This window comes from Taudactylus pleione, unplaced genomic scaffold (genome assembly GCF_031769625.1).
Source record: "Taudactylus pleione unplaced genomic scaffold, aTauple2 ptg000408l, whole genome shotgun sequence".
NCBI lineage: Eukaryota > Metazoa > Chordata > Amphibia > Anura > Myobatrachidae > Taudactylus > Taudactylus pleione.
The window spans coordinates 6,683,850-6,710,389 of NW_028284810.1; the positions used below are offsets into that span (position 1 = coordinate 6,683,850).

A 26,540-nucleotide genomic window follows, 5' to 3' on the forward strand; every position below is an offset into this window, starting at 1 on the left:
TCCATTATACGGCTTCCAGCCGCATCAAGCAACTTCCGTGTTACATCAATCCTCTACCAGTCATCTGCACCCTCTCATGCGGAGGAACTTCATCAAACCAAGTCTCCTCCAGCGAGCATCTGAACTGAGTAATACAGGTCCAAGGCCCAGCACGGGAACACAGCCTCAAAATCCCATGACTGTGACAGTTTGCACTGGCCCGATGGACTCAGCAAGTGGTCAAGGATCTGGAGTAGACTCCTCTCAAGATGTGCTATCTTGTCTGGAAAGACAAGAGACCTCTTAGGCCCAGTTGATTCAATTGTTCCAGGATATGTCATCGCGTCTGGACAACATTCAGGCCTTGCTAGCCCACCCTGCTCCAGTTGGCGCTCAAGCCGCCTCTCCTCCTGCGGTGTCACCTGCTCCTCAGGTAACACCTCCTGCTCGTCTTCAGCTCTCACCTCCAAGCAAGTTCGATGGCAACCCCAAGTTATGCAGAGTTTTCTTGAATCAATGCGAAATTCATTTCGAGCTTCAACCCGCCAACTTTCCGACAGCCAGAACCTGAGTGGCGTATATTATCTCTCTACTCTCTGGTCAAGCACTCGATTGGGCCTCGCCCCTCTGGGAGAAGTTGGGTCCTTTGCTCTCCAACTATCCTGAATTTGTTGACACTTTTTGCAGGATTTTTGATGAGCCAGGAAGAACCATTTCCGCATCAGCTGATATTCTACGCCTCCGTCAGGGCAGCAGGACCATCGGCCAATATGTCATCCAGTTCTGGACCCTGGCTTTGGAGCTCAATTGGAATCAGGATGCTCTCATTGCTGCCTTCTGGAGTGGTCTTTCAGAAAGACTCAAAGATGATCTGGCTTCCCGTGACCTTCCAGCCAGTCAGGATGATCTAATCGCTCTCTGCAATAAGGTGGACCTTCGACACAGAGAGCGTGCCTTGGAGAGAGGCAGATTCGATCGTGGAATGCCACGTACAGCTTCTCGACTACCTTCTGCTCCCGTGGGCCGAAGAACCCATGCAGGTCAATCGCTCCCGCTTGTCCCCTGAAGAATGGCAGAAAAGGCAGAGACAGAATCTCTGTATGTGTTGCGGATCTCCCCAACATTTAGTTAAATCCTGTCCCATCCATCTGGGAAACGCCTCCTCCTAACTTATGACAGAGAGGGTAAGTTAGGAGTTGCCATTGACTCACATAGGAAGTCTGATTCCTCCATCCAGGTTCATTTGAAGCTTCCTCGAGATTCCAAACCTGTATTAGCCCTTCTGGACTCTGGAGCGGCAGGGAACTTTGTCACTACGGACTTTGTCCATAAACATCAAATTTCCGTTGAAGTATTGCCTCGAGTCATCACTTTAACTGCCATCGATGGTAGTCGCATTACTAGTGGAACCGTCACTCATCACACAACACCACTTAAACTTACCAAATGGGTGCTCCATCCCAAACAACTATCCTTCCTAGTGATTCCCAAAGCCTCTCATTCTCTAGTTCTTGGGTTACCCTGGCTACAGAGACATTCACCACAAATTGATTGGTCAACCATGCAGATAACCTCCTGGGGTTCTGACTGTTTCAAGAGCTGCCTTCATTGGGTAGGACCTGTTCAATCTTCTGCTCTACAGAGTTCTACAGACCTGCCCAAATCTTATTTGGGGTTCCTGGACATCTTCAGCAAACAGAGCGCAAATTTATTGCCTCCCCATCGTGATTGGGACTGTCCCATAGACCTGATCCCCGGGAAGAATCCTCCAAGGGGCCGAACTTACCGTCTGTCTCTTCCTGAGACTCAAGCCATGTCAGAATATATTAAGGAAAATTTAAGTAAAGGCTTCATTCGACCTTCCACGTCTCCAGCTGGGGCTGGATTTTTCTTCATAAAAAAGAAAGATGTTGGGTTACGCCCGTGCATTGACTACCGGGGTCTTAACAACATGACTGTCAAGAATTGCTACCCTCTTCCCCTCATAACCGAATTGTTTGATCAATTCAAGGGGGCCACAGTTTTCACCAAGCTCGACCTAAGAGGAGCCTATAATCTAATCCGTATACGCCCTGAGGATGAATGGAAAACGGCCTTCAACACCAGGGATGGGCACTATGAATACCTCATTATGCCCTTCTGCCTCTGCAGTGCTCCAGCTGTTTTCCAATTTTTCGTCAATAAAATCTTCCGAGATCTCCTGTACAAGTGTGTGGTCGTCTACTTGGACGACATCTGTATTTTCTCTCAAGACCTCAAAAGCCATCATGATCAGGTGAAAGAAGTTCTTCTGAGATTATGCTCCAACCAACTTTTCTGCAAACTTGAGAAATGCCTATTTGAAGTCTCAAGTGTACCATCCCTGGGGTACATCATCTCCGGAACAGGTCTTCAAATGGATCCTTCAAAACTACAAGCCATTCTTGATTGGTCTTTTCCTTCATCCTTGAAATCCAAACAATGATTCCTAGGATTCGCCAACTATTATCGCAAGTTTGTGAAGGGTTTTTTGACATTGGTAGCCCCTATCACAGCCCTCACCTGCAAGGGTGCAAATCCAACTAAATGGTCTGTCGAAGCTACTTCCACATTTCAACTCCTCAAACAAGCATTTATCTCTGCTCCCATCTTGAAACAACCAGATTCTACCTGGCCATTTATCCTGGAAGTGGATGCATCCTCCGAAGGGGTTGGTGCAGTGCTCTCCCAACGATTTGAAGATGAGAAACTTCATCCCTGCGGTTCCTTTTCTCGGAAGTTCTTGCCAGCAGAGAAGAACTACGCTATCGGAGACCAAGAGCTGCTCGCTATAAATTGGCGCTCGAGGAATGGCGGTATCTTCTAGAAGGGGCCCAATACCCCATCACCATTTATACAGACCACAAGAATCTGCTTTACCTTAAATCTGCAAATTGCTTGAATCCTCGGCAAGCCAGGTGGGCAATGTTTTTCTCCAGATTCAATTTCAAACTCTCCTACCGTCCCGGCTCACAAAACCGCAAAGCCAACGCACTCTCTCGTTCCATGACAGGTGACTCTGATCTACCCATGAAACAGTCTCATCCAATCCTGGACCCAGCTACCTTCGCTTCTACCAAGCCATCTTCGATTCCCCCTGTCGGGAAGACTTTCGTTGCTCCTAAACTCTGCAAGAAGTTACTTCAGTGGGCCCATGTTTCTCAGTTCTCTGGTCACTTAGGTATGGATAAGACTCTTAAATTCATCCAGCAGTCCTATTGGTGGGCTTCAATGAAAGGGGACGTTAGGTCCTATGTGTCGTCATGCATCAAGTGTGCCCAGCACAAAATACCCCGGCAGGCTCCACTCGGACAGCTCCAACCTCTAGCAATTCCATTAAAGCCATGTACCCATTTATCTATGGACTTCATCTCTGATCTTCCTCCATCTCGGGACCACAACACAGTTTGGGTAATCGTGGACCGATTTTCCAAAATGGCCCATTTCGTACCTCTTACTGGGCTTCCGTCTGCATCCCTACTCGCCCAGAACTTTTATAAAAGAGATCTTCAGATTTCACAGCTGTCGAAGCTGGATAATTGGCTGAGACAGAATCAGTTTTAAAATTAGATCGGAGCGACAAGACTCCATCTTAGAAATAGGTCACACAGCGCCATTTTGTCAAAACCACATAGTACACAAAACACAACGCAAAATTGCTAATAAGTAGCACGGCCAGCTTTTTAATAATCTTCCTCAAACACATACCGACGGTGTCTGACATACATAAAAATGACTTTCCAACACATTAAAATCACCACAGACTTAAATATGAACAGCACTAAAATTTAGCAAATTAGTGGTGTTTTCCCTCCATTCACATTAACACATACACGCGATGTTAAACAGTGCACAACGCAAAATAGCTAATTATTAGCACGTTCAGCTTTTTAACGATCCCTACACAACTAATACCGACTTAGTCCCATACACTCAGAGATACCTTTCCAGCTTAGTTCTGCTCGCTAAGTACCCCACAGACCCCCAGACGCACAACGCTATTTACAGGGGTATTCAATATGAAACATTAACTTCACTGTCAAAGTTAATGTTTCATATCAGAGGTTTTACCTGCGTTAAAGTATCGGGCGCGCTCCCGCTTATACCCATATTCAATATAAAATTAACGAAAACGGGAAACTCCGAAGTTGCATTTGCGTAAAGTTACAAATTTTTCCTTAAAAAATTGTAAGACCCCCCTAAAGTTGTAAAAACATGGTGGATACACTATGGGTACCCCCGTTTTAGCCTTTAATTGAAAGTCGGGGATTTAAATAGCCGCAGCAGGTGTTTTTTTCCCGACATGGAAGAAGTGATGCAGAAGAGCACTTAGGTTATTTTTTTTCATTTTTTTTAAGTGGTCCCATCAAATTTGGGGTACATGAAAATGGGTACTAGCATATTTTGATGTCCCTAAAGTAAGTTTTTAAAAATTCTGCATTTGTGCACCTGCCGCTATAATTCTATTCTAGAAAACATCTGCCGCATACTTGCAGAATAGCCCTGAACCTATTTCCCTATTGTTAAACAATTTATTCCCATTTTTTTTTTCACCCCAATTTTTAAATACATTTTTTGGGGTGTCCCTATTTTTTTTTAAAAATTTTTTTGACACAGTTCTTTTTTAAATGTCATTCTCAGGGGTGCAGGCTATTTTTTTAAGCCTGCACCCCTAAACCCCAATTCTGCACTTTTTTTCGACACCTATTCAATGGTGAAAACTTATACCCGTTTTTTATCAAAGACTTTTCAAAACTGAGATAAGTCTTTGAAATTGAATATGGTGTAAAAGTCAAACCTGCGATAATGACGTCAAAAGTGCGATATTAACGCAAAAACGATGTTATCACTCCCATATTGAATACCCCTGTTAGTGTCATTCTCCCTTGCATACATACACTTAAAGCAATAGTTCCATAGCGCAAAAGGGTTATTATTATTCAATTCAATCACAATGCCAGCATGTAAAGAAATTACTGTTTTCTGCAACTAAGGTTTAGTACATGATAAGCAAACCGTGTTTGGTGTTGTACTGATCTACTCTGTCTCAACAGCTTTTTGGTAACATCGGTGAGAAGATCGCAACATGCATTCTCAACTTATGGACTGTAGAGAGTTAAAACACTAAAATGTACTAAATGAAATGAAAACACTAAAATGATTTGCATGCGGCGGGAAAAAGTAGACAAAAGGCTGTCGGAGGCTGATCTGTGTCCATTTGAATCAACCTGTTAAATGTCCTGTAACAGATGCACGCGTACTGGGAACCAATGGAACCATGCCACACTCTTCTATTGTGTTGCTTATCCCTGTAAAAGTATAAATGTGCGTACCGACTCCAATCTGCAGTCTTCTTGCTGATGCTGGTGACGGAGGTCTCTTGTTGATGCCGGTAACTGGTTCCAGTGCGCGTGCGTATGTATAACTGTACCTTGGGTCTGTATAATTTCTTTGCGCTAAATTATCTTAAATCACAGTGTGTAACCTACTGTTTTTATGTGGAATAATATACTTTGTGCATTGGAAACACATTTCAATGTCTGAAAGTTTTTTTTTTTACTATATGACTGCGTACGCAAATAGCGTCAACTTAGAAGGTATAGACAGGAGTGTATAAAGGTTTAGAAGGTATAGGCAGGATTGTTCAGAGGTTTAAAGTCAGTATCGTTAGTTGGGGGCTCTTCGTGTGAAGTCACGATACCAATTTACACGAGAAATATACGGTTATCAATCTCTCATCAAAGGGTGGAGTTGCCACACGCAGGGTTTACCTGCAACCACTTGATGCTCAGAGATCGCTATCCGTTATCGTGTGAGCTAAGGTACGCTGACTAGAATCCAGGGGCAAGAAAGGAAAAAGTTTGTTTTACTTTGTTGATAGAATTGCATGCTAAAAGAGGTGCCGCAGTATTGCATACATGGCTGGGTCGCATTTTTGCGTACACAGCAGAGACGCATTTTTGCGTACGCAGTTAAGGGTAACAGTCATATGGTTGTGTAGTAGTCGCATTATTGTGTATGCGACTAGTCGCACAATAGCGTATACGTATTTCCGGTCTTACTGCCACGTGTTTTAAACAAAGCCGTTGAGATTACATTATCAATTGTTGCCAATAACTGAGTTAACGGGTATTTTTCTGCACAGGAAAATAGTGTGTAACTGTGAGTATTTGTTTAGGGTGTAACACGGGACCTAAATGTTAAGGGTATCGTAGGTCCCTTAAGTGCTAGGCGCAGGAGTTGGCCTAGTGACTCGGTAGCAGCTTATCGTTTACTTTACACAAGGCAGGTGTATGGGTTGTTATTTTTGTTAGGGTTCGGCTCCCAATGTGATTATAGTATTCAGTAATCAGTGTGTGATAATCTGTTAGGCTTATTTGAGCACTATAATTGAACCGCATAGTTTTGGGATAAACTGTGATTGTGAACTGGTGAGAGGGTGGACGAAATCAACTGGAAAACCAAGGGTACTTTGTTGCCCCCTAGCGGTTGAAACGTAGTCAAAAAGGGATTGCTGCGTGGAAGCATCCTTTCTTCCATAGGTGAGTGGAGGCATCTAGAGGTCTTCCATAGGGTTCGTGGATACACCCTTTTTCCAAGCTGTCTGCAGGTAAGTGAAAGTATCTTGACTGTCTTTCACCAGTTTAATTCTTTATTGAAAAACGTAGGAGTTGTTAGACAATGATGTGCTGCTAATGGAAGCGCCGCTTGGATCGGCCCAGTTGTATTATGCATACTAAGGCCCTCATTCAGACCCACTCGCGAGCGGCTGTCCGCTCGCAAGTGGGTCGATGGTCCGCACTGCGTATGCGCACGACGGAGGGAGCTCCGTCGTGCGCATGCGTGAGATGCGACAAGCGAAGGACTTTCCTTCGCTCGGAGTGTCTCATCAAAGGGGGCGTGCTGTCGATGTTGACTGACAGCACGCCCCCTTTGGTGGGCGTGCCGGGGGTGTGCCTGCCAGACGGAGGTGTTCCCAAGGGAACGCCTACCATCTGAAGCCGGCCCCACTGACATCACTAGTGATGTCAGTGGGAGTGATTTTGGCTCTGATAGACAAAACCCCCAGCCAGGTAATAATCCAGGTAACAGACTAAACCCCCAGCCAGGTAATAAGGTCAAAAGTAGCAGTGCGGCCGGTCTGCATCCCATCCGGACAATAACTGTTCCGAATGGGAATGTGGATGCGAACGGAGTAGTGCCTACAAGGGAAGTAGTAATGCATTGTCCTTGGACAAGAGTGGAGCTAAATTCCATAATGAATGATTTCCCCGATCCCAAAAAGGAATTAGCCAAATGTCAAATATTTTTGAGAAATTTTGGGTAGTTCTCACGAGCCAACCAACAAAGATTGCCGAGTGGTGTTAAGGGCTTGTCTACCATGCAATACCGACGTGACAAAATTTATCACGGATTGTGTATTGGATGGAGATGTTCCCTTAACAGACAAAATTAATCAAGGAAATATTTCCCACATTGTAACTCAATTGGGGGTATATTTTCCAGTAGTAGTTAACTGGAACAAAATCTTCACCATAAAACAAAAAGAGAGTAAATCTGCAGAAGATTATTGTGACCGGGCTCTGCAGGCTATCACCCAGTACACTGGGTTAGAAGATATTAAAGATAGCACTCACCACAGGGGAATGATTGTCACTGTACTCATGGATGGTCTTAAAGAGAACCTAAAGACCCGGGTTCAGACCTCACAGCCTGGCTGGAGGGGAGTCACAATAGACACCCTCATAGAATCTGCAATTAAACATGACAAAAACATCTCTAAAAAGAGAGAGACCCAGAGCAAGAAACTAATGGCTGTCAGTATTCAAGCTCTAGAAGGAATGACAGTAACATCACAGCCTGCACCCACACCTGCACCCACACCTGAACAGGTACACGTCCTCACTAACCCCACACCAACACAAACGCAGCCCTACCCCGCTCACCACACACAGCCACGGGTCCCATACTATCCACAATATCCTTTCCCTCAATATCCTTACCCATACCCACCACCTTTCTCTCCTGCTCAACCCACACAACAATCCTTTCATCCACTTCACCCACGAAAGTGTTTTAATTGCAACCAGCCAGGACATGTAAGTAAGAACTGTATGGCAAAGAGGGTAGGACCCCCTAACTAGGGAGTACCTGGATATCACCATAAGGGATATACACAGAGACCAGCAAATGTCCAACAGGCACCAGCTCCAATTGCGGCCGTTAATGCTTTATTGGAGAGTGGGAGCCAACGCTAGGAGTCAGGTAATACCTGTGGTCTACAGATAGACAGGTTGACGGGAAGTACTAGGGAAAAACTGGTAATGGTAATTGATGTAACTGATACCCAATCTCTGTTCTGCTTTCTTTCCTGTGTCCTAACACCCTGACTGTCAGTATCTTTTTGCTTTCACATAGGGGGAGGTGTACACCACACATGGACACGAGTGTCCCATGGGTTCATAGACAACCCCAGTATCTTCTCCCAGGCCTTATATCTTTTCAACTTGCCAATGGAGCTGTTCTGATACAATATAAGGACGATTTATTGTTGTGCCCTGTTTCATTTATGCCCTGTTTAAATTATACTAAACTGTTGTGCTTCATCTCTCACACACAGGACACAAGGGGCCTGATTCAGACCCACTCGCAAGCGGCTGTCCGCTTGCAAGTGGGTCGATGTTGTGGTCTGCGCATGCGCACGATGGCGGGAGCTCCGTCGTGCGCATGCGCCAGACGCGACGAGCGAAGGACTTTCCTTCGCTCGTTGTGTCTGATCAAAGGGGGCGTGCTGTCGATGTTGATTGACAGCACGCCCCCTTTGGTGGGTGTGCCGGGGGCGTGCCTCCCTGACGGGGGCGTTCCCACGGGAACGCCTCCCGTCAGAAGCCGGCCCACTGACATCACTAGTGATGTCAGTGGGAGTGATTTTGGCTCTGATAGAGCCAAAATCACTCCGGGCCTTGCGGTTGAAAACCTCAACCGCAGGCTCCGGCTCGCAGTTTCGATGGTCGCGATGGTCAAGACCATCGCGGCCATCAAACTGCACGCTCATATAGGCTGTGGGTGGTGACCCACAGCTATACGAGCGTCCAGGAGGACGCTCCATTTTTATGGAGGGCGGCCCTCATCCAGTGCGTGCGCTCTGCTCAGAGCGTACGGCTCTGAATGAGGGCCAAGGTTGGTAAGGAAAAATTGCAGCCATGCCAGGCTAAGGTCAAGTACTTGGGAAACTGTCCAAACCCAGGGGCTGAGACACTACCTAGAGCAGTAGCTATTAATAACTATTACTAACAGGGTTCAATTGTATAGAAAGTTGTATGCAGATACGGTATCCCTAGAGTATAGGGATACTCATTTCACAGGTGTGGTCACCCAGAAGCATGTGTAAGTTGATGAGTAATAGTAGCCCCAGGACCACCCCCAGGCCCCCTCTAAATCTGTCCCCTTTGAAATACTGTTTGATAGACAACCTCATTTGATTATAAGTCCGCAGGAAGATTTGAAAGGTAACAACGAGGTAACTGTAAAGTATCTTATATCAATGAGTAAGCAGTTAAAACAGCAGCAGCAGAAACTGAAATTGTTGTCACTTGATATGCCAGAAGCAAATTGTCATGACGTCAAACCTGGAGAATTTGTTATAATCCAAAATTTCTTACGGTCAGGTTGTCTGGTAGATCGGTGGGAAGGTCCGTATCAGGTGTTGCTGAAGGTGGCCGAGAGAGATACCTGGGTCCATTCCACTCACTGTAGAAAGGTCAACCAACCGGTGGAGATACGGGGCGAAGTCAAAGCAGATAACGTGAACCTGTCAATTGTGAGTCTGTTCCGGGAGGGTTAAAAGGGGCGGTGAGATACCTGAGCTAAAGAAATGTGTAGATCAGTGCTTCCAACAATGGAGTGGTCTGCTGTGGTCATCCTAGTTCTTTCTTCCAGAGTTTCTGTCGTGATGATCTGTTTGGGGATATCCAGTTTCTGTGATGGAGCACAGAGGACGGAGAGGGGAGCTGATAGTGATATCAAGTGGAGTCGAGAGGAGGAGTACTATGCCAAATCAGGGGAGTGTCTGACCAATCTTAGTACCGTAATTGTTATGTAATTTGGGAAGAATACTTCCAGAAATTATGACCCTTACACATGGTGAAATGCTTGGTATTCATAAAAACACACCATCACCATATCTTCACACACAGTATGAACACAAAGACCAAAGAAATATGATACCTGGTGATGTGCATAAAGCCACTCAGTTAATTAGTGAGACAACTGGCTTTCAAGTTTTAGTAGCATTGGATCCCACCAGGATTGCTCGGGGTACACTAAATTTTAGATATATCCAAAATCTTGCTAAATTGATAGATAATATCACCGAGATGTATGATGACACCTTCAGGTATACAGGTAGGGAATTGCAAGCATACAAGAAAGAGCTGGTGCAACACAGACTAGTGTTAAATTATTTAACAGCTGTCACTGGAGGGTACTGCGTAACTTTGGCCACCCAATTTGGAGTGAAGTGTTGCACTTATGTTACGAATGATACCAGCAACCCCAAGGAGGTGATAGACCAAAAGATGGATGAAATTCTGATCCTCATACTGGTTGTCATCATAGTAATTGGAATATGTGTCAGGTGTGTTCCTACTGTGTTGAAGTGTGGAAGATCTAAAAATAAGGTAAACTGGAAGAATGAAATTATGATGGTGGTCAGTAATGACAATATGAATACTGAGGTAAATGTAGAACTGCACTACAACCCTGAACTAGGAAATACCATCATATAATGTATTATGATTAGACATGCATAAAATGTATTATTAAAATGTTATCCTAAAAACACCTCAAATAATGTAAGTCCCTATCTCCCCCACAAGACTTCCTTTATAGGATAGGTGCATTCCCACACCTTTCCCATGATCCTGCAGGATGCGTGGTGTGCGTATAAAGGTAGTTTTATGTCCCCTCCTTGAGACATGTTATTGATGGATTAAGAACCACCGTGTGCCATCCCATACTATAACATTAAAATAATATGTCAAAATGTAAGTCTAAGATAAATGTAAGACCAGTGTATGATAGCATGTTGACTGCTATCAAAGGGTGGACTGTCGAAGCTGGATAATTGGCTAAGACAGAATCAGTTTTAAAATTAGAAAATTAGATGCCATCTTGCGAATGGCGACAAGACTCCATCTTAGAAATAGGTCACACAGCGCCATTTTGTCAAAACCACATAGTACACAAAACAACGCAAAATTGCTAATAAGTAGCACGGCCAGCTTTTTAACAATTTTCCCCAAACACATACCGATGGTGTCTGACATACATAAAAATGACTTTCCAACACATTAAAATCACCACAGACTTAAATATGAACAGCACTAAAAAGTAGCAAATTAGTGGTGTTTTCCCTGCATTCACATTAACACATACACGCGATGTTAAACAGTGCACAATGCAAAATAGCTAATTATTAGCACATTCAGCTTTTTAACGATCCCTACACAACTAATACCGACTTAGTCCCATACACTCAGAGATACCTTTCTAGCTTAGTGCTGCTCGCTAAGTACCCCATAGACCCCCAGACGCACAACGCTATTTAGTGTTGTTCTCCCTTGCATACATACACTTAAAGCAATAGTTCCATAGTGCAAAAGGGTTATTATTATTCAATTCAATCACAATTCCAGCATGTAAAGAAATTACTGTTTTCTGCAACTAAGGTTTAGTACATGATAAGCAAACAGTGTTTGGTGTTGTACTGATCTACTCTGTCTCAACAGCTTTCTGGTAACATCGTTGAGAAGATTGCAACATGCATTCTCAACTTATGGACTGTAGAGAGTTAAAACACTAAAATGTACCTTGTAATATTAACAGCTTAGATTTGCATGTGGTGGGAAAAAGGAGACAAAAGGCTGTCGGAGGCTGATCTGTGTCCATTTGAATCAACCTGTTAAATGTCCTGTAACAGATGCACGCGTACTGGGAACCAATGGAACCATGCCACACTCTTCTATTGTGTTGCTTATCCCTGTAAGAGTATAAATGTGTGTACCGACTCCAATCTGTAGTCTTCTTACTGATGCTGTTGACGGAGGTCTCTTGTTGATGCCAGTAACTGGTTCCAGTGCGTATGTATAACTGTACCTTTGGTCTGTATAATTTCTTTGCGCTAAATTGTCTTTAGATCACAGCGTGTAACCTACTGTTTTTATGTGGAATAATATACTTTGTGCGTTGGAAACACATTTCGTACGCAAATAGCGTCAACTTAGAAGGTATAGGCAGGAGCGTATAAAGGTTTAGAAGGTATAGGCAGGATTGTTCAGTGGTTTAAAGTCTGTATTGTTACAGCCTTCCACAAGAGATCATCTCTGACAGAGGAGTGCAGTTTGTGGCGAAGTTCTGGAGGTCACTCTGCTCAGCCCTTCAAGTGAAACTCAAATTCTCTACCGCGTATCATCCCCAGACCAATGGTCAGACCGAAAGGGTCAATCAGGACCTGGAACAGTTCCTGCGTACTTCTATCTCCTCCTCCCAAGATGACTGGATTGAACTTCTCCCTTGGCCGAATTTGCTCACAACAACCATTATCACACGTCCACCAATTCAACTCCTTTTCTTACAGTTTTTGGTCATCATCCTCGGGCGCCAGATTTCCCTCTTCCTCCAACATTGGATGTTCCTGCCGCTAAAATGTCTCTCCAGCGGTTCTCCAACATCTGGAAAAAGGTTCGTTCCTCTCTGACTAACACCTCAGCCCGGTGCAAAAGATTTGCTGACCACAAAAGACGAGCGGTTCCAAGTTTGCAAACTGGAGATATGGTCTGGCTCTCCACTCGAAACCTAAGATTCCGAGTACCCTCGATGAAATTTGACCCACGTTATATTGGTCCATTTCCAATTATCAAAGTCCTGAACCCCGTGGCTTACAAACTAAAGCTTCCTCCATTTCTTCGTATTCCTAATTCTTTCCATATTTCTTTTCTGAAACCATTGGTCTTAAACAGATTCCAGAAGGACCTTCCTAAAGCTTCTAGTCTTCAAACACAGCAAGGAGAGGAGTTCGAAGTTGACAGAATCTTAGATTCCCATTGTCGATACAACCGTCCTCAATACCTCATCGACTGGAAAGATTATGGTCCGGAAGAACGAATCTGGATAAATGCTTCCGATGTCCATGCGCGAGCTAGTCAAGGCGTTCCATATAAAATTTCCTCATAAACCAAGGAAGTGTCTGGTGGCCACTCATGAAGAAGGGGGTAATGTCACATGCCACACTAGAGACCCCAGGATCAGACCCTATTACTTACATTTGCAGGCGCTGACCCGCAGTGTCTTCTGGCTGCCACGCTGTGCGCTGCTCTCTTCTGCCTCAGGGCAGGTCCCACTGTTGTTCCCTGATGGGTCCCGCTGCTGTTCTGTCTCCATGCCTTCTCCTGCTGACTGCCAGGTCCCCGCTGCTCACATCCAGGAAGTGCTGTCCTCTGGTCCATGGGCGTGGCCATCTTGGATTTGCCCATGTGTCTCCACTACCACCAATGAGGAGGCTTCTCCTTCTCTCTCAGCCTACCAGCACCCTGCATTCCCTATAAAAGGATCTCTACGGCTGACACAAGTTGCCAGTGCAACAAGTCCCTTAGTCTAACTAAGTGAGCCTCCCCACTGCACTCTGTAGGTGTTGTCACCGCACTATACGGCTACCCAGCCACTCCAAGTAGCTTCCACGCTACCACCATTTCCGAATGGCTATCCAGCCGCTCCAAGTAGCTTCCACGCTACCTCCATCTCCAAATGGCTATCCAGCCGCTCCAAGTAGCTTCCATGCTACCTCCATCTCCAAACGGCTATCCAGCCGCTCCAAGTAGCTTCCATGCTACCTCCATCTCCAAACGGCTGTCTAGCCACTCCAAGTAGCTTCCAGGCTACCACCATCTCCATACGGCTTCCCAGCCGCTCCAAGTAGCGTCCAAGCTACCATCATCACCTTACAGCTCCTTAGCTGCACCCAGCAGCCCGTGCTGCCACCTTTACCATACGGCTCCTTAGCCGCACCTAGCAGTCCATGCTTCCACCATCCATTATACGGCTTCCAGCCGCATCAAGCAACTTCCATGTTACATCAATCCCCTACCAGTCATCTGCACTCTCTCATGTGGAGGAACGTCATCAAACCAAGTCTCCTCCACCGAGCATCTGAACTGAGTAATACAGGTCCAAGACCCAGCCTGGGAAAACAGCCTCAAAATCCCATGACTGTGACAAACACCAACAATTTAACTGGCTAATATTTTTTATAAAATGTCTCCAAAATTGTCAATTTCTATTTTTATCAAATTGCGTAAATATTAGCTATTTCAACCTGTTTTAGTATCATTTTGTAACAAATATGCAGATATGTTAATAAAGTTATACTGATTAAAGTTTATATAGCTATTATTTATGTAATTTGATAATAACAAAATCAACAATTTTGGAGACATATTTGAGAAAAATTGTTTTAAAAAAAACTTTGCTGTGTTAACATGAGAGTGCCTATGGCCCTCATTCAGAGCCGGACGCTCTGAGCAGAGCGCTCGCTCTGAATGAGGGCCATCCTCCATAAAAATGGAGCGTCCTCCTGGACGCTCGTACCACAGCTCATACGAGCGTGCAGGATGATGGTCGCGATGGTTTTGACCATCGCGACCATCGCCACTGCGACCAAAAGCCTGTGGTCGGGGTTTTCGACCACAAGCCCTGGAGTGATTTTGGCTCTATCAGAGCCAAAATCACTCCCACTGACATCACTAGTGATGTCAGTGGGGCCGGCTTCTGACAGTAGGCGTTCCCTTTGGAACGCCTCCGTCTGGGAGGCACGCCCCCGGCACGCCCACCAAAGGGGGCGTGCTGTCAATCAACATCGACAGCACGCCCCCTTTGATCAGACACAACGAGCGAAGGAAAGTCCTTCGCTTGTCGCGTCTGGCGCATGCGCACGACAGAGCTCCCTCCGTCGTGCGCATGCGCAGTGCACACCATTGACCCACTTGCGAGCGGACAGCCACTTGCGAGTGGGTCTGAATGAGGCCTTATATTTTTCTGTCCCATAGGTAGATGTGGCAATGCTATGCTGGTATTGTGAAGCTCATACATCGATATGTCTGAACCTGCGGTTGGAATGCTGTAGTCTTCTTTGGTTACAGCGAGTGGAAGATCTTCGTACATTTCGTCTTGGCGGATGAGGAAGACGTGTCTGTGAGATTATGTCAGAACACGAACTTTCAATGCAATGCAGTGTGCTGCACTATCTTGTTGATCCCAAATCTGTCACTACTTAACCTACAGTACAGTAACACTGAAAGGTTGCAAGTAACATGAGCAGAGACTCTATGATATGTAGTATTTGTCTTGGTGTGCCATCTACTAGATTGATATTTAAAAGGCAAAACCAGTTTGAGCTTTCCTTTTTAATGATTGCCCTTTTAAAATATTGGGCCAACTCGCCAGAAACTCGCTGATACCTGCAAGCCGCAGACTATTACATTTACCCTTAGTGTTTTCTAGCAACAAATGAAGGCTACCCATGTTCCAGGATTCATAGTATACATACAACTTCTAGTGTACCAGTTAAACACCCTGGGCCTGATTCAGAGGTGTATACACTGCCGATATCAGACGTAGTAGAGCAAAGTCGCAGTTCTAATGGGCGGTGACCGGGAAATATCTTAGGGCACACACAGAGATTATCATTCTTATGGGAGTGTTGCGAGCGTGTATGTGAAAGTGGTTGTGTACACAGACTATCGACTGCTAACATAGGAGGCCATCTACAGACGGAGAACCTTCCCCTGCCATAGGGCTGGTGCAAGTATCGACGGTGCAACTGGTGATAGTGTCTTAGGACTCACCAAACTGTATTACTGTGTGTACAAATGCTGAAAGTGGACATTTTTGTCTTTGCATACTCGTATGTACGGATGTACACAAGGGAAGGACTTTGTAGTGGCATTTGCATAAAGTCACAGACAAGTGACTACAAATGGACGTGGTCATTTCTGTTTCCACTTCCAAATCAGGTCCCCTGACTTATCAAGACTATTATGAAGCCCTAACCCACCCTCCACCACAGACAGGGCTGACATCAGGGGGGGACTGCCGGGACTGGTGTCCCGGGCCCGGACCCTGGCTGAACGGTGGGGGGGGCCCGGCCGCTTCTACGACCACTGCAGAGCCTGCAGTCCAAACTACCCCCTTGAAAAGAAGAAGGGGGCCTGACCACCACTGCTACCACCTGGCGACCCGGTCCCCATGGATGGAGCTGGAGGAGGAAGCAGCTCGGGCCTTTCCTCCACAAGTTTACATGACATTCGGCACGCGCGACGTCATGACGTCACGGTGTGCTGCTGGAGGGAGTGATCGTCAATGTCGGAGGAGCCGTGGATCAAGAGGAGTAGCGTCTGCAGTGCTGGTGGAAGAAGCTGGATTCTTCCTTCTTCACAAAAATAATGTAAGTGGGAAAAAAAACAGGGGGGAGTGAGATGGTACAAAAAAAAAGCCTGGACAGATAACCGGGGCGGGGGGGGGGGGGGGGCAGGGCTGGTCGGGAGTGAGGTGTTGAAAAACAAAAAAAGCTGGCCAGATAACCGGATGGAGGGGAGGCGGGGCGGTAGTGAGTTGGTAAAAACAATACTGCTGGGCGGATACTGGATTTCCTAACCAACCTTGAGGGGTGAGGTGGTAAAAAGAAAAAATAGGCTTGGCAGAGACTAGACTTAACAACCGGGTGGGGGTGGGGCGAGGTGGTAAAAACAAAAAAAAGCTGGGCTTAATAACTGGACTTAATAACCTGGGGGAGGGGGGGGAGCGAGGTAGTAAAAAAAACAACTGGGCATAAACTGGTTTTAATAATCTGGGGAGGGTGTGAATAAGGTAGCGGGGGGGGGAGGGCCTGCCTATTTTGTCTGTCCCGGGCCCCTCAATTTCCGATGGCAGCCCTGGCCAGAAATAGTGGTTTTTCTGCTTCCTGATCACTGAAACAGGCTATTCTCAGATCCCATGTCCCAGCAATTCAAATTGGTACATTGTAGCGACTTTAAGAAATCTTATTGCGACAATATGCAGCAATAAATATTCTTAATATTCGGGGGCACACCACATTTTATAATAAATATTCCCTAAAGTTACAAGTTGATACAACATTTATTTTATTTTGTTCATTTCTGGAACGATTTCAGTGATTTCTTCCTGTTTCTGGATTTAGTTGTTTTTAGTCAAGTTTAGAAATATTGGGAAATCACTTGTAACTTTTTTATATTTGATAATGTCATTGATAGGGGGCCCCACCAGTTTATTGCCCAGGGGCCCCCACAGACCTTAAACTGGCCCTGGCCGCAGCGCCAGCGGTGATGTGTTTATAACTGTGTAGTGTGGATCACACTCACTGCGGTCTGCACTACACTGGCTGACTAGGGAGGGCCTGTACCGTGGCCAACGGTATTGGGTCATCTATGATTATTCCCATTTCTCCGTTCTTATTAGGCACTTTTTATTAACAATAAGTGCCACCCTAAGACACTCTAGTTTGCAACATCTCCACTTTTGAAAATGTTATTAGTAAATGTAACCCTTAGTATTAAATAAAGGGGGACATTAGACAGAGAGCACTTAGCCTGTCAATTAGGAGTCAAGCCATGAGTGCCCCGAGGCGATGGAGACGTTTAATCTCACAGATGAGATATGGAAATACAGGAACCATTTTGGAAGCAAGGGGGCAGGATTGATCCTTTTGGGGGCCCAGGGCATTTAAAACAGGGAGGACCGCCCCCACTCCTCTGGCACGCCCCTTCTTATCAGCACCACCCCCCCCCTTGTCGTCTGGCCCACCCCCAGTAGTTGTCCCCGTCCGGCCAAATGGAAAATGCACGGGACTGCATAGTGCAGCAGTGGGTTCTGTTATGTGTCTGTGTTGAGAAGCAGGTATGCAATTATACACATTTAAATAATTGAATTTTACAAGTTTAGATTACCATAAAGCACATTTTACACACAGAAACCGATGAGACATTTACTTGTGACTGATCTATAAAACTTTAATGGAAAAGTGTATTTACAGGGAATGAATAAAGAGAAACCTATTCTTACAGTATATATTTAGTGTAAAAAAAATACGAGCGCTAGCGAAATGCCGGTTAAAACTACAGTGAAGTTGCCAAAGTCCATATTGGCCGGAGCAGCAGCAGCACAGTGAGTGTCGGTATACTAGTGGCAGCCCTTCCCTGGTGCTGTGAGCTCAGCAGCAGCACACAGCGGGTTAAGGCTGAGGAATGCAGGAGTGTGGAATGTGCATGCAAATGAGACGGATGCTAATCTCATGCTAATGTGTTTGTGGCTGGGAACAGGCCGAGGTTATTGGCTTCCCCGGATCCTAATCCAGACGGCTCCTTGCTGCTGCCAGTCCCCCTCCTCATGCTACAGGAGGCACAGCCCGACATGCTGGATTGCAAGATGAGGGGTTTCCTCTCTACATTACACTAGGGAGCTGCATTTCTGGGGTGTAGGGGGCAGGCTTCCTCCTAATTCCAAATACCCCCATAGTGACTCCCCTCCAACCTCTTTCTGTACTTATGGAGGAGTTTGCAGAGGCTGATCATGCCTAGGAAAGGGAATGGGCAGCTGCCTTTACCGGATGGCTGGGAAGAAGCGAGAGATTACGACGGGAAGGTCTTTTATATTGATCACAACACCAGGCAGACCAGCTGGATCGACCCCAGGGACAGGTATGATGACATGACCCCAAAAGTGTCCCATTGCATTCTGCACCCCCACCCACTTAATAAAAGAATGCTTGATGGCTCTCTTCCCGGCAGTGGCCCTTGTGATTGCATTATATAGTGGGAGAATGGTGGTGGTGCTGCCACCGTACAAAGAGAGGCAGAGGAGACATATACAATGTAGCAGCTGTTGGAGAGTTGTACGGTTATGTTGTATCACTGAGCCTGGAGGAGGGGGAGGGAGTTGGGGAAGAAAGACAGGCAGGGCAGGGGGAGGTGGTAGGGAAGGGGAGGCATGTATGCAGCAGTCACTTTGGGTAATGCAATGAGGAGGAGCCAACTCAGGAATGTTGGGCTCTGTGAGGGGAAGAGAAAAATGTGGTGAGGCAACATAGAGCAGCTTATACTCCTGATGGGGAGGGGGATGAACCATTTTCCCACACCACCTACTCACTTGTGTTACCATTTACTTTCTGACTTGTTAATATTGCTTTTCTTTTTGTTGTTGTGCTCCAGTACCTCCCTATAAGAGTATCATGCTACTGTGCAGTGCGCTCAGAATAAAATGGCAGATTTGCTGCCATGGGCATTGCTGCACCCTGAGGCATCTGAGGGATTATAACCGAATATTTAGTGTGTACATAGTAGTTACATGTGGGCCCTGCAGCATTGTGGGCTATAAATGTCAGCTATGTGTTTGTCACTTCAAGTACGAATACCAGTGTCACCAGATTCCTCATTGCTCCAATAGCTTTCAGGTGGAAACATTTCACTTATTTATTTGGTTTCCCTGAGCTTGGTATTTGTTAATAGTTGTGTGCTAAGGAAAGCTTTGTAAAGGTTTGGACATCAGTTTATAGTTCCCAATCTAAAATGTGTCAGCAGTTACTTGGTTTAGTTTACTAAACTCAAAACTTATTTTTGAGAGGCTTGATAAATAATCTTCTCTGTTAAACTGTACTGTGGCCTAGTCAGACTTGGGGGGGTCTATTCACTAAGCAGTGTTAGGAGAAGTGAAAAGTTATAAGGTGCCAGCCAATCAGCTTCTAACTGCCATCTCACAGGCTGTGTTTGAAAAATGACAGTTGGGAGCTGATTGGCTGGCACCTTATCAATTTTAACTCTTCACTTTTCACTTCTCCTAACACTGCTTAGTAAATAGACCCCTAGGTCGCATGGCTGTTTCTTAAAAAAATATGTTCCAGGCGACTATGGTCTTCCTCTAAAGATGAAAACATCGGAGTCATTTCTCACTAGACAAGGAACAATAAATGAAATGCATTGTCTGTAAACTTATTTCTGTTTATTTTAAATAAACAAACAAAAGCCTACATGATTTTTTTGTTCATGTCCAGTTACAGAGGGCTTTTACCATGAAGTTATAATGTTTATCAACTAACCCACCATAAATCTTGTAATTATGGATAGAATGTCAAGCCGACTTTTAACCTGCAGTTACGCCATGTTTTCCCATTGACCTGCTGCTGCTAGCATCACTGACTTATCTTCTGCGTGAACTATAATGTAATAAGCATATCAGGTTAAACAATTTTGGGTGTCAAATTCTGTGACTATCCTTGGTATCTGGGACACACAGAAGTTATAATTGCCTGCAAAATAGTTGAGCAATGAATAGACTGATTCCTGGCATACTTACATGTTACAGTGCACTGTAGGTGTGTAAATGTCATAGTGAAACCAAATAAAGTCAAAATGGAGGAAATATACTTAAGACAGGAGTAGACAGTGACATGCTCCTTTGCAGATGGTGAAATACTCAGTGCTCCATTATGGCAAAGTTGGGCATGGAAACCCCAACGCTCAGTCATCAGGTGATGCAGAAACTTCTTCCTTTTACCTGTAGTCTTGAGTTTGCGGGAATTCTAAATACCTCTGATTTCTTACAAACACAACGGAAGATTAGCATTGTCACTTCTTCAGTTTTGACCTGGATACATAGTTGGATGTAAAAACAAGTCATATTTTCGTGCAGTCCAATCCTTGAGGTTAGATTTACTATGCACAGCTTTTATAAGCCGACGATTCTCATCAGTTTTGACCCCAAAATTTAAAATGGCAATTATTTTAAAATGAATAACCAGGCATGTTTTGCATTCATTATTGTTGCGGTTTTACATTTCAAGATAACCGCCGAGGATCGCTGGCTTGCAAAAGCCGCCACTTAGTAATATATACTAATGCCTGATTTGTCAAAGATTCAGACCATCTGCGGATTTGACCAATCGTTTTAAAATGACAATAGGAATGAATCCTAAACCATGCTTGTAATGCATTTATGTCTATTGGTGTTTATGATCTGCGGTTTTCACAAACGATGCTTAGTAAATCATCCCCCAAGTGTTTGTTGAGGGATGGTAACCCCTTTTTTGAGTTTTGTGCATTCTTAACACTGAAAGTGATACAAATGTTTGTTTTTGTTTTTTTTAAATATTACTTCGTCAGCGCTACAAATAATGTCTGACTAGATGCACATGTTATTTTCTTGGCAGTACTTTTATTTCCTATATATAGAGACATCATATAGCAGAAAAAGTTTGTATTTACTATTAACCTTTGTTTATATCCCCAGCTTACGCCAAATTGCTTTACATTATGGAACAGACATCAGGCTATTAGTATATAGCAACAATTCATAAAACTGAAAAATGAAGAAAAAAACAAAAGTTTGATTAATAGGCCCCTTGGTTTTAACAGAAAAACAAATAGGTAAAAAGGCCCAGTTTTCAAAGTTATAGGGGCCACTTCAGTTAAGCTGAGATATTAGCATGGGTCAACTTACCACACAATTTGAGGGCTATTTTCAGCATGCGCACTCCCGTGACCCTTGTTACTCAGTTGGAAAATAGACTGTAAGATTAATGCAAATGTAATTCTACAGTGCTAGACCTGGGGGAAGTGCATGGAAAAGTGGGGAAATCACTCTGGACACCAAAGAAGTGGGAAATTAGATTAGATAACAGTAAAGAAGGCTATTATTGCCCATAAACAAAGTATTTAAGGTTCTTAAAAATTGTAAAACAGATGATTCTAAAAAAATAAAATAATAATTAACAATGAAAAAAATGAAAGTAAGCAATAGTTTTTCACCAAATTAGAGCTTCTAGATTATTGCGGGTACAAAGAAAGGGCTATAATGTGTTTTTTTAATTGTTCTTAAGCAAGTTTAAAAAATATTATGAAAAACACTTTTGAGTGCCATATGCAAGTTCAAAAGTTAATTTCCCCATCTGTATAATACCTCAAAATACATGTCTCACATAATTCACATTTTTTTTTTGAGCTTTTACAGAAAATCACCTGAAAAAATGACATGTCCTTTATTGGCCAAATTATGCTTTTTACGCCTCCAATAGCATATTCATTGGGTGATTTTTACCATAAAATATAGACTTTTCCCTACTTTTCAAGGTAACTGATCCAATCAGATTGCAGTGGGAAAAAAAGTTTCTGAAGGCTATATGATCCAGTCACACGGCAATGTTGACTTGGGGCTGATATATTTGTTTGAGTAAAGAAAGAGAATAAATGTAAGTTTGGAGTGAATTATGTAACGGTGCAGTAATTGGGTATAATAGGCTAGCACCCATCTACCTTCTAAAACTAGCTTGTCAGGTTACGGCTACACATTGGTTTATTTTCAGTCAAACTTTAAGAGCAATTTGCACATAATGTTTACAACTGATACCTTGAGTAGCAATTTCTCTGTAAGCAAAAATAAAAGTTATATAATCACTGACATTCTTTAATAGATACTGTAGATGGTAAATATAGAGTCATTTGCTTTGTGTGCGTGTTGTACAGGTTACAGCTAAAACACAAAGTCCTGGGAGGAGTATTTTCATGTATGTGACACAACAGGATAAACAAACTGCTGCCTTTATGTTGTGGTGATGTAGAATGGATAGCAATGTGTCAGCCAGGCAGTGACATACCTGGTGCAGGAATGTGCTCTGTAGTACTGGTAACCTCACAGTGCACTTTGAGATTGCTCAAGTGTTGCATATACTGTACTGACTGTGTTCTGGCCCTTGCAAGAATATGTATTTCTTATTTGGTTTTAAACAATTCTACGGCCTACTAAATCCATTATAGAAACAATAAAGGTTTTAAAATTTCTTGTTGCTCCCTATTATTAGACTTGAATACCAGACATATTCCACAACATTGTGCAGTTTGACCATTTCCAGATATAGTTGATATGTATGGACTAGTGACCTCATGACCTGAAGGCCATATAAAATAGCGGCGACATTCTGGTGATACAGTTTTTTAGTTCTGCTTTCGCTGTGCCATGTTACACTGCATTTGTAAACCCGCATTTCCTGGACTTTATGAATAGAGCCTGGACAACATTGGTTAATTTATTTTGATCTGGGGTTGGGCAAGGATTGGGAATACTTAAGGCCAAATGCAGAATGAGGTAGAATATTTGTTTTAATGGTTACAAATTATGTAATCTCTAGTCGTGGGAAATTAAGGAAATCTATACTAATGATGCGTATCCACTAGCAGATTGTGAAACAACTGCACGATTGCAACATTGTAATCATGCAGTTGTTTCACAGTCTGTGCTGTGCCTACTCTGAACGTTCAGACGATCAGTGTAGGCACATCAATCATCCCCTTAAGGCACACATCCACTACACGATTAAAATGAGCGATTGAATGATAACGATATCGTTATTGTTCAATCGTTCGCAAATCGTTCACTAAAATGACCAGCGATGCACGCTCCAGCTGGTCGTTTTGGACATCTATCATCGGCCAAACATGCTGAACAACCTGACTATAACGTCAGGTTGAGCGTGTTAGGGGATGATTAATGTGCCTACACTGAACAACTGATCGTTCAATGTAGGCACAGCACCAGACTGTGAATCGACTGCACGATTACAATATCGTAATCGTGCAGTCGTTTTGAGGTCTTCTAGTGGATGTGTGCCTTAAGTTGTTCTAGAAACTGTGTGTAATTGTGTCTATACACATTATGATTCCTCTAGTTCATTGGGTGATCTTTTATCAAATCGCAGCATACATGGGCCAAAAATTAGGGTTAACAAATTATCCCTTTAATGAGGGACACATGAATTATATATGTTCTGTGGTCAGCTGACTTCAAGTTTGCATTTCACCTTGCTTTAATGTACCACAGAACCTCTGTAATTCATGTGTCCAATATTAAAGGCACAGGGACAAATGTAGTAGCCCACGATTTGTGGCAGCCAGTGCTAATCTGGCGATATAGTAACTACATTTAAAACGGTAATTAGTTTAAATTAAAAACCAGGTGGGCCCCTTACCTGGGAACCCTAGCTAAAAAAGACCTCTGGTCTGGATTATTATTATTCTCCTTTTATTTTTATGGTGTCATATGGGATCCGCAGCCCCTTACAAATGAGCAAAACAAGAAAACAGCTATTTTTAGTACATAATGCAGAACAACTGTATGACGGCTACATCTTACCACATATGTGTTCATCATCCACCTAAGCTTTAACTGTACCGTGTTGGTTGTGTCCTGTCAGGCCAAACGGTCATATCTTTTACATGTGTCTACCACCGTTTACATGGATCGCTCACGCTCTCTCGCACAAAACTCTGCATAGGCCGGAGAAGGGATGCGGCAATTCTAGGAATTGGGACTGAATTTGCTTAAATCCTAAAAGTTTTTATTTTTAACAAGGTTTGGTTAAATTCTAATCCTGATTTCACTAAAATTTTATCTCATAGGCCATTGTGATTGATTTCAGGAGCTACTGTAAGGAGCTAAGCCAAGGCATTGCATTCCCTCTTGATCTGAAAGCATAATTCAATAGTAAATTAACCGAATAAAAATCTATTGATAGACTGATGTGAATGATGTTAGAACACATTTGTGTTGTTTTGTGTAATTTTCAGCCTCTATCATCTTTGCTGAGCTCTCTGCAGGTTGAATGGTTGTAAAATTCAATGTCTAAACACACTATATGCACACTTCTCCAAGTAAGTGGCCAGCAGCTTTAGTGCAAGTGCCCATGTGTACATACCGAAGAGCGAAATCGCATAACTTTGCTTATCTGACCTGCCACTCCATATGCACTCATGGTAACGCTTTAGCTGTCAGATTTGTAATTGTTATTTCACAAACTAATGGTTACATACCAAACATTTTCAAATATCTAATTTTGCAACATGAAGGAAACCCTGACACTATGTTGGCTGGACAGTTATTTTCTTTTTCTTTTTTTCTTTTAAATAATTGCGGAATGGTGGTTGTTTTTTTCATTAAATAATGCTCACATTTAAAGGGTGTATTTAATTTTTGAAATGTATTCATGTCATGTAATTAAACGCGTTGAATGCATTAGAAATTATTGTCTCATTATCAATGTTACTGAACTTTGTATTACTGGGGAATGGGCTTATGTAGTCATCTGCATTGTTTGTTGGTGGATGCAATTAGTGTCTGTATTCTCAGTGTTGTTTACTTTTGTCTTTGCTTTGTGCTAATGAAGTGTAATTACAGTATTACTAGTAACTTCCTTTGTTGTCACTATTTGTGCTCCCTGTGAGTGAAACCAGAGTTAAGGCCCCCATACATCAGAGATGGATTGCAGCAATCGTGCAATTTGCAATCGATTGTGTATAAAAATCTGCAATGTATGGGCTTCACAGATCGCAAATTGCAACCAAAAAGTGATTGGAATTGTTAAATCTGATTGTCCAACATGTTGGATTTCACAGATCGATTGGGGTTGTAGATTGCTAGTGTATGGCCATGATCAGCAGATTTGCAGACCGTTACCAGTAAATTGATGGGCCTTTCAAGATTGTCCGATCTGTGTTTTCTGCAATCGATCTGCAAATCACTGAAAAAGATCTGTAATGTATGGGCGCAGATTGCTCGATTGGGAATTCCTAAGATCGGGCAATAAATCTTCAAATTGTTCAATTGTGGTTTTCAGATTGCTGATGTATGGGGGCCTTTGCTCTCTTACTACTGCAGACAGCTACTGATTTCATCAATAAATTCCCCAAATAAAATTAAGAGAAAAAACCCAAAAACCTTTACATAAGTGTTGGAAGGTGAGCAATGACTCTGATGTTCCAAGTAAAGGCCCCCATACATCAGCAATCTGAAAACCACAATTGAACAATTTGAAGAATTATTGCCCGATTTTAGGATTTCCCAATCTAGCAATCTGCGCCCATACATTACAGATCTTTTTCAGTGATTTGCAGATCGATTGCAGCAAACACAAATCTGCCAATCTTGAAAGGCCCATAATTTTACTAGTAACGGTCTGCAAATCTGCTGATCATGGCCATACAATAGCAATCTACAGCCCCAATCAAACTGTGAAATCCAACATGTTGGACAACCTGATTTACCAATTCCAATCACTTTTTGGTTGCCATCTGCGATCTGTGAAGCCCATACATTGCAGATTATTTTTATACAGTTATCTATTGATTGCCACAATCAATTGCTGATGTATGGGGGCCTTTACATTGGTTACATAAATGTGTTTACTGGCTTGTTAGGGGTTATATTATTACTTTTGTGACAGTTGGGTTAGAAACACTAGTTCTGCATCAAGCTAACATGAGCATAGGAACCTGTCTATGTAAGCCCTGACAGGTGAACTGGTTTAGCTTCTCCGTCTTGTCCTTACTTACTCCACATTTTGTAGCAGTCCTCACATCAAGAGCACAGATTCTATATTCTTCAGGTCTGCACACACAGGTGTCTAAATTTGTCTTCCCTTTGTGACTGATGTT

At 43.5% G+C, this 26,540-nt stretch overlaps 1 protein-coding gene across 1 annotated transcript in view; it reads left to right on the forward strand.

Annotated features, from left to right (window-relative positions):
* The first annotated feature begins 18,421 nt into the window (after window positions 1-18,421).
* WWC2 (WW and C2 domain containing 2) overlaps window positions 18,422-26,540 on the forward strand; it is a 243,054-nt gene continuing 234,935 nt past the window's right edge. The window contains exon 1 of the mRNA XM_088446944.1: window positions 18,422-18,764. Within this exon, the coding sequence (XP_088303070.1) occupies window positions 18,637-18,764 (128 nt within the window). The 5' untranslated portion in view covers window positions 18,422-18,636. The remainder of the gene's footprint in view (window positions 18,765-26,540) is intronic.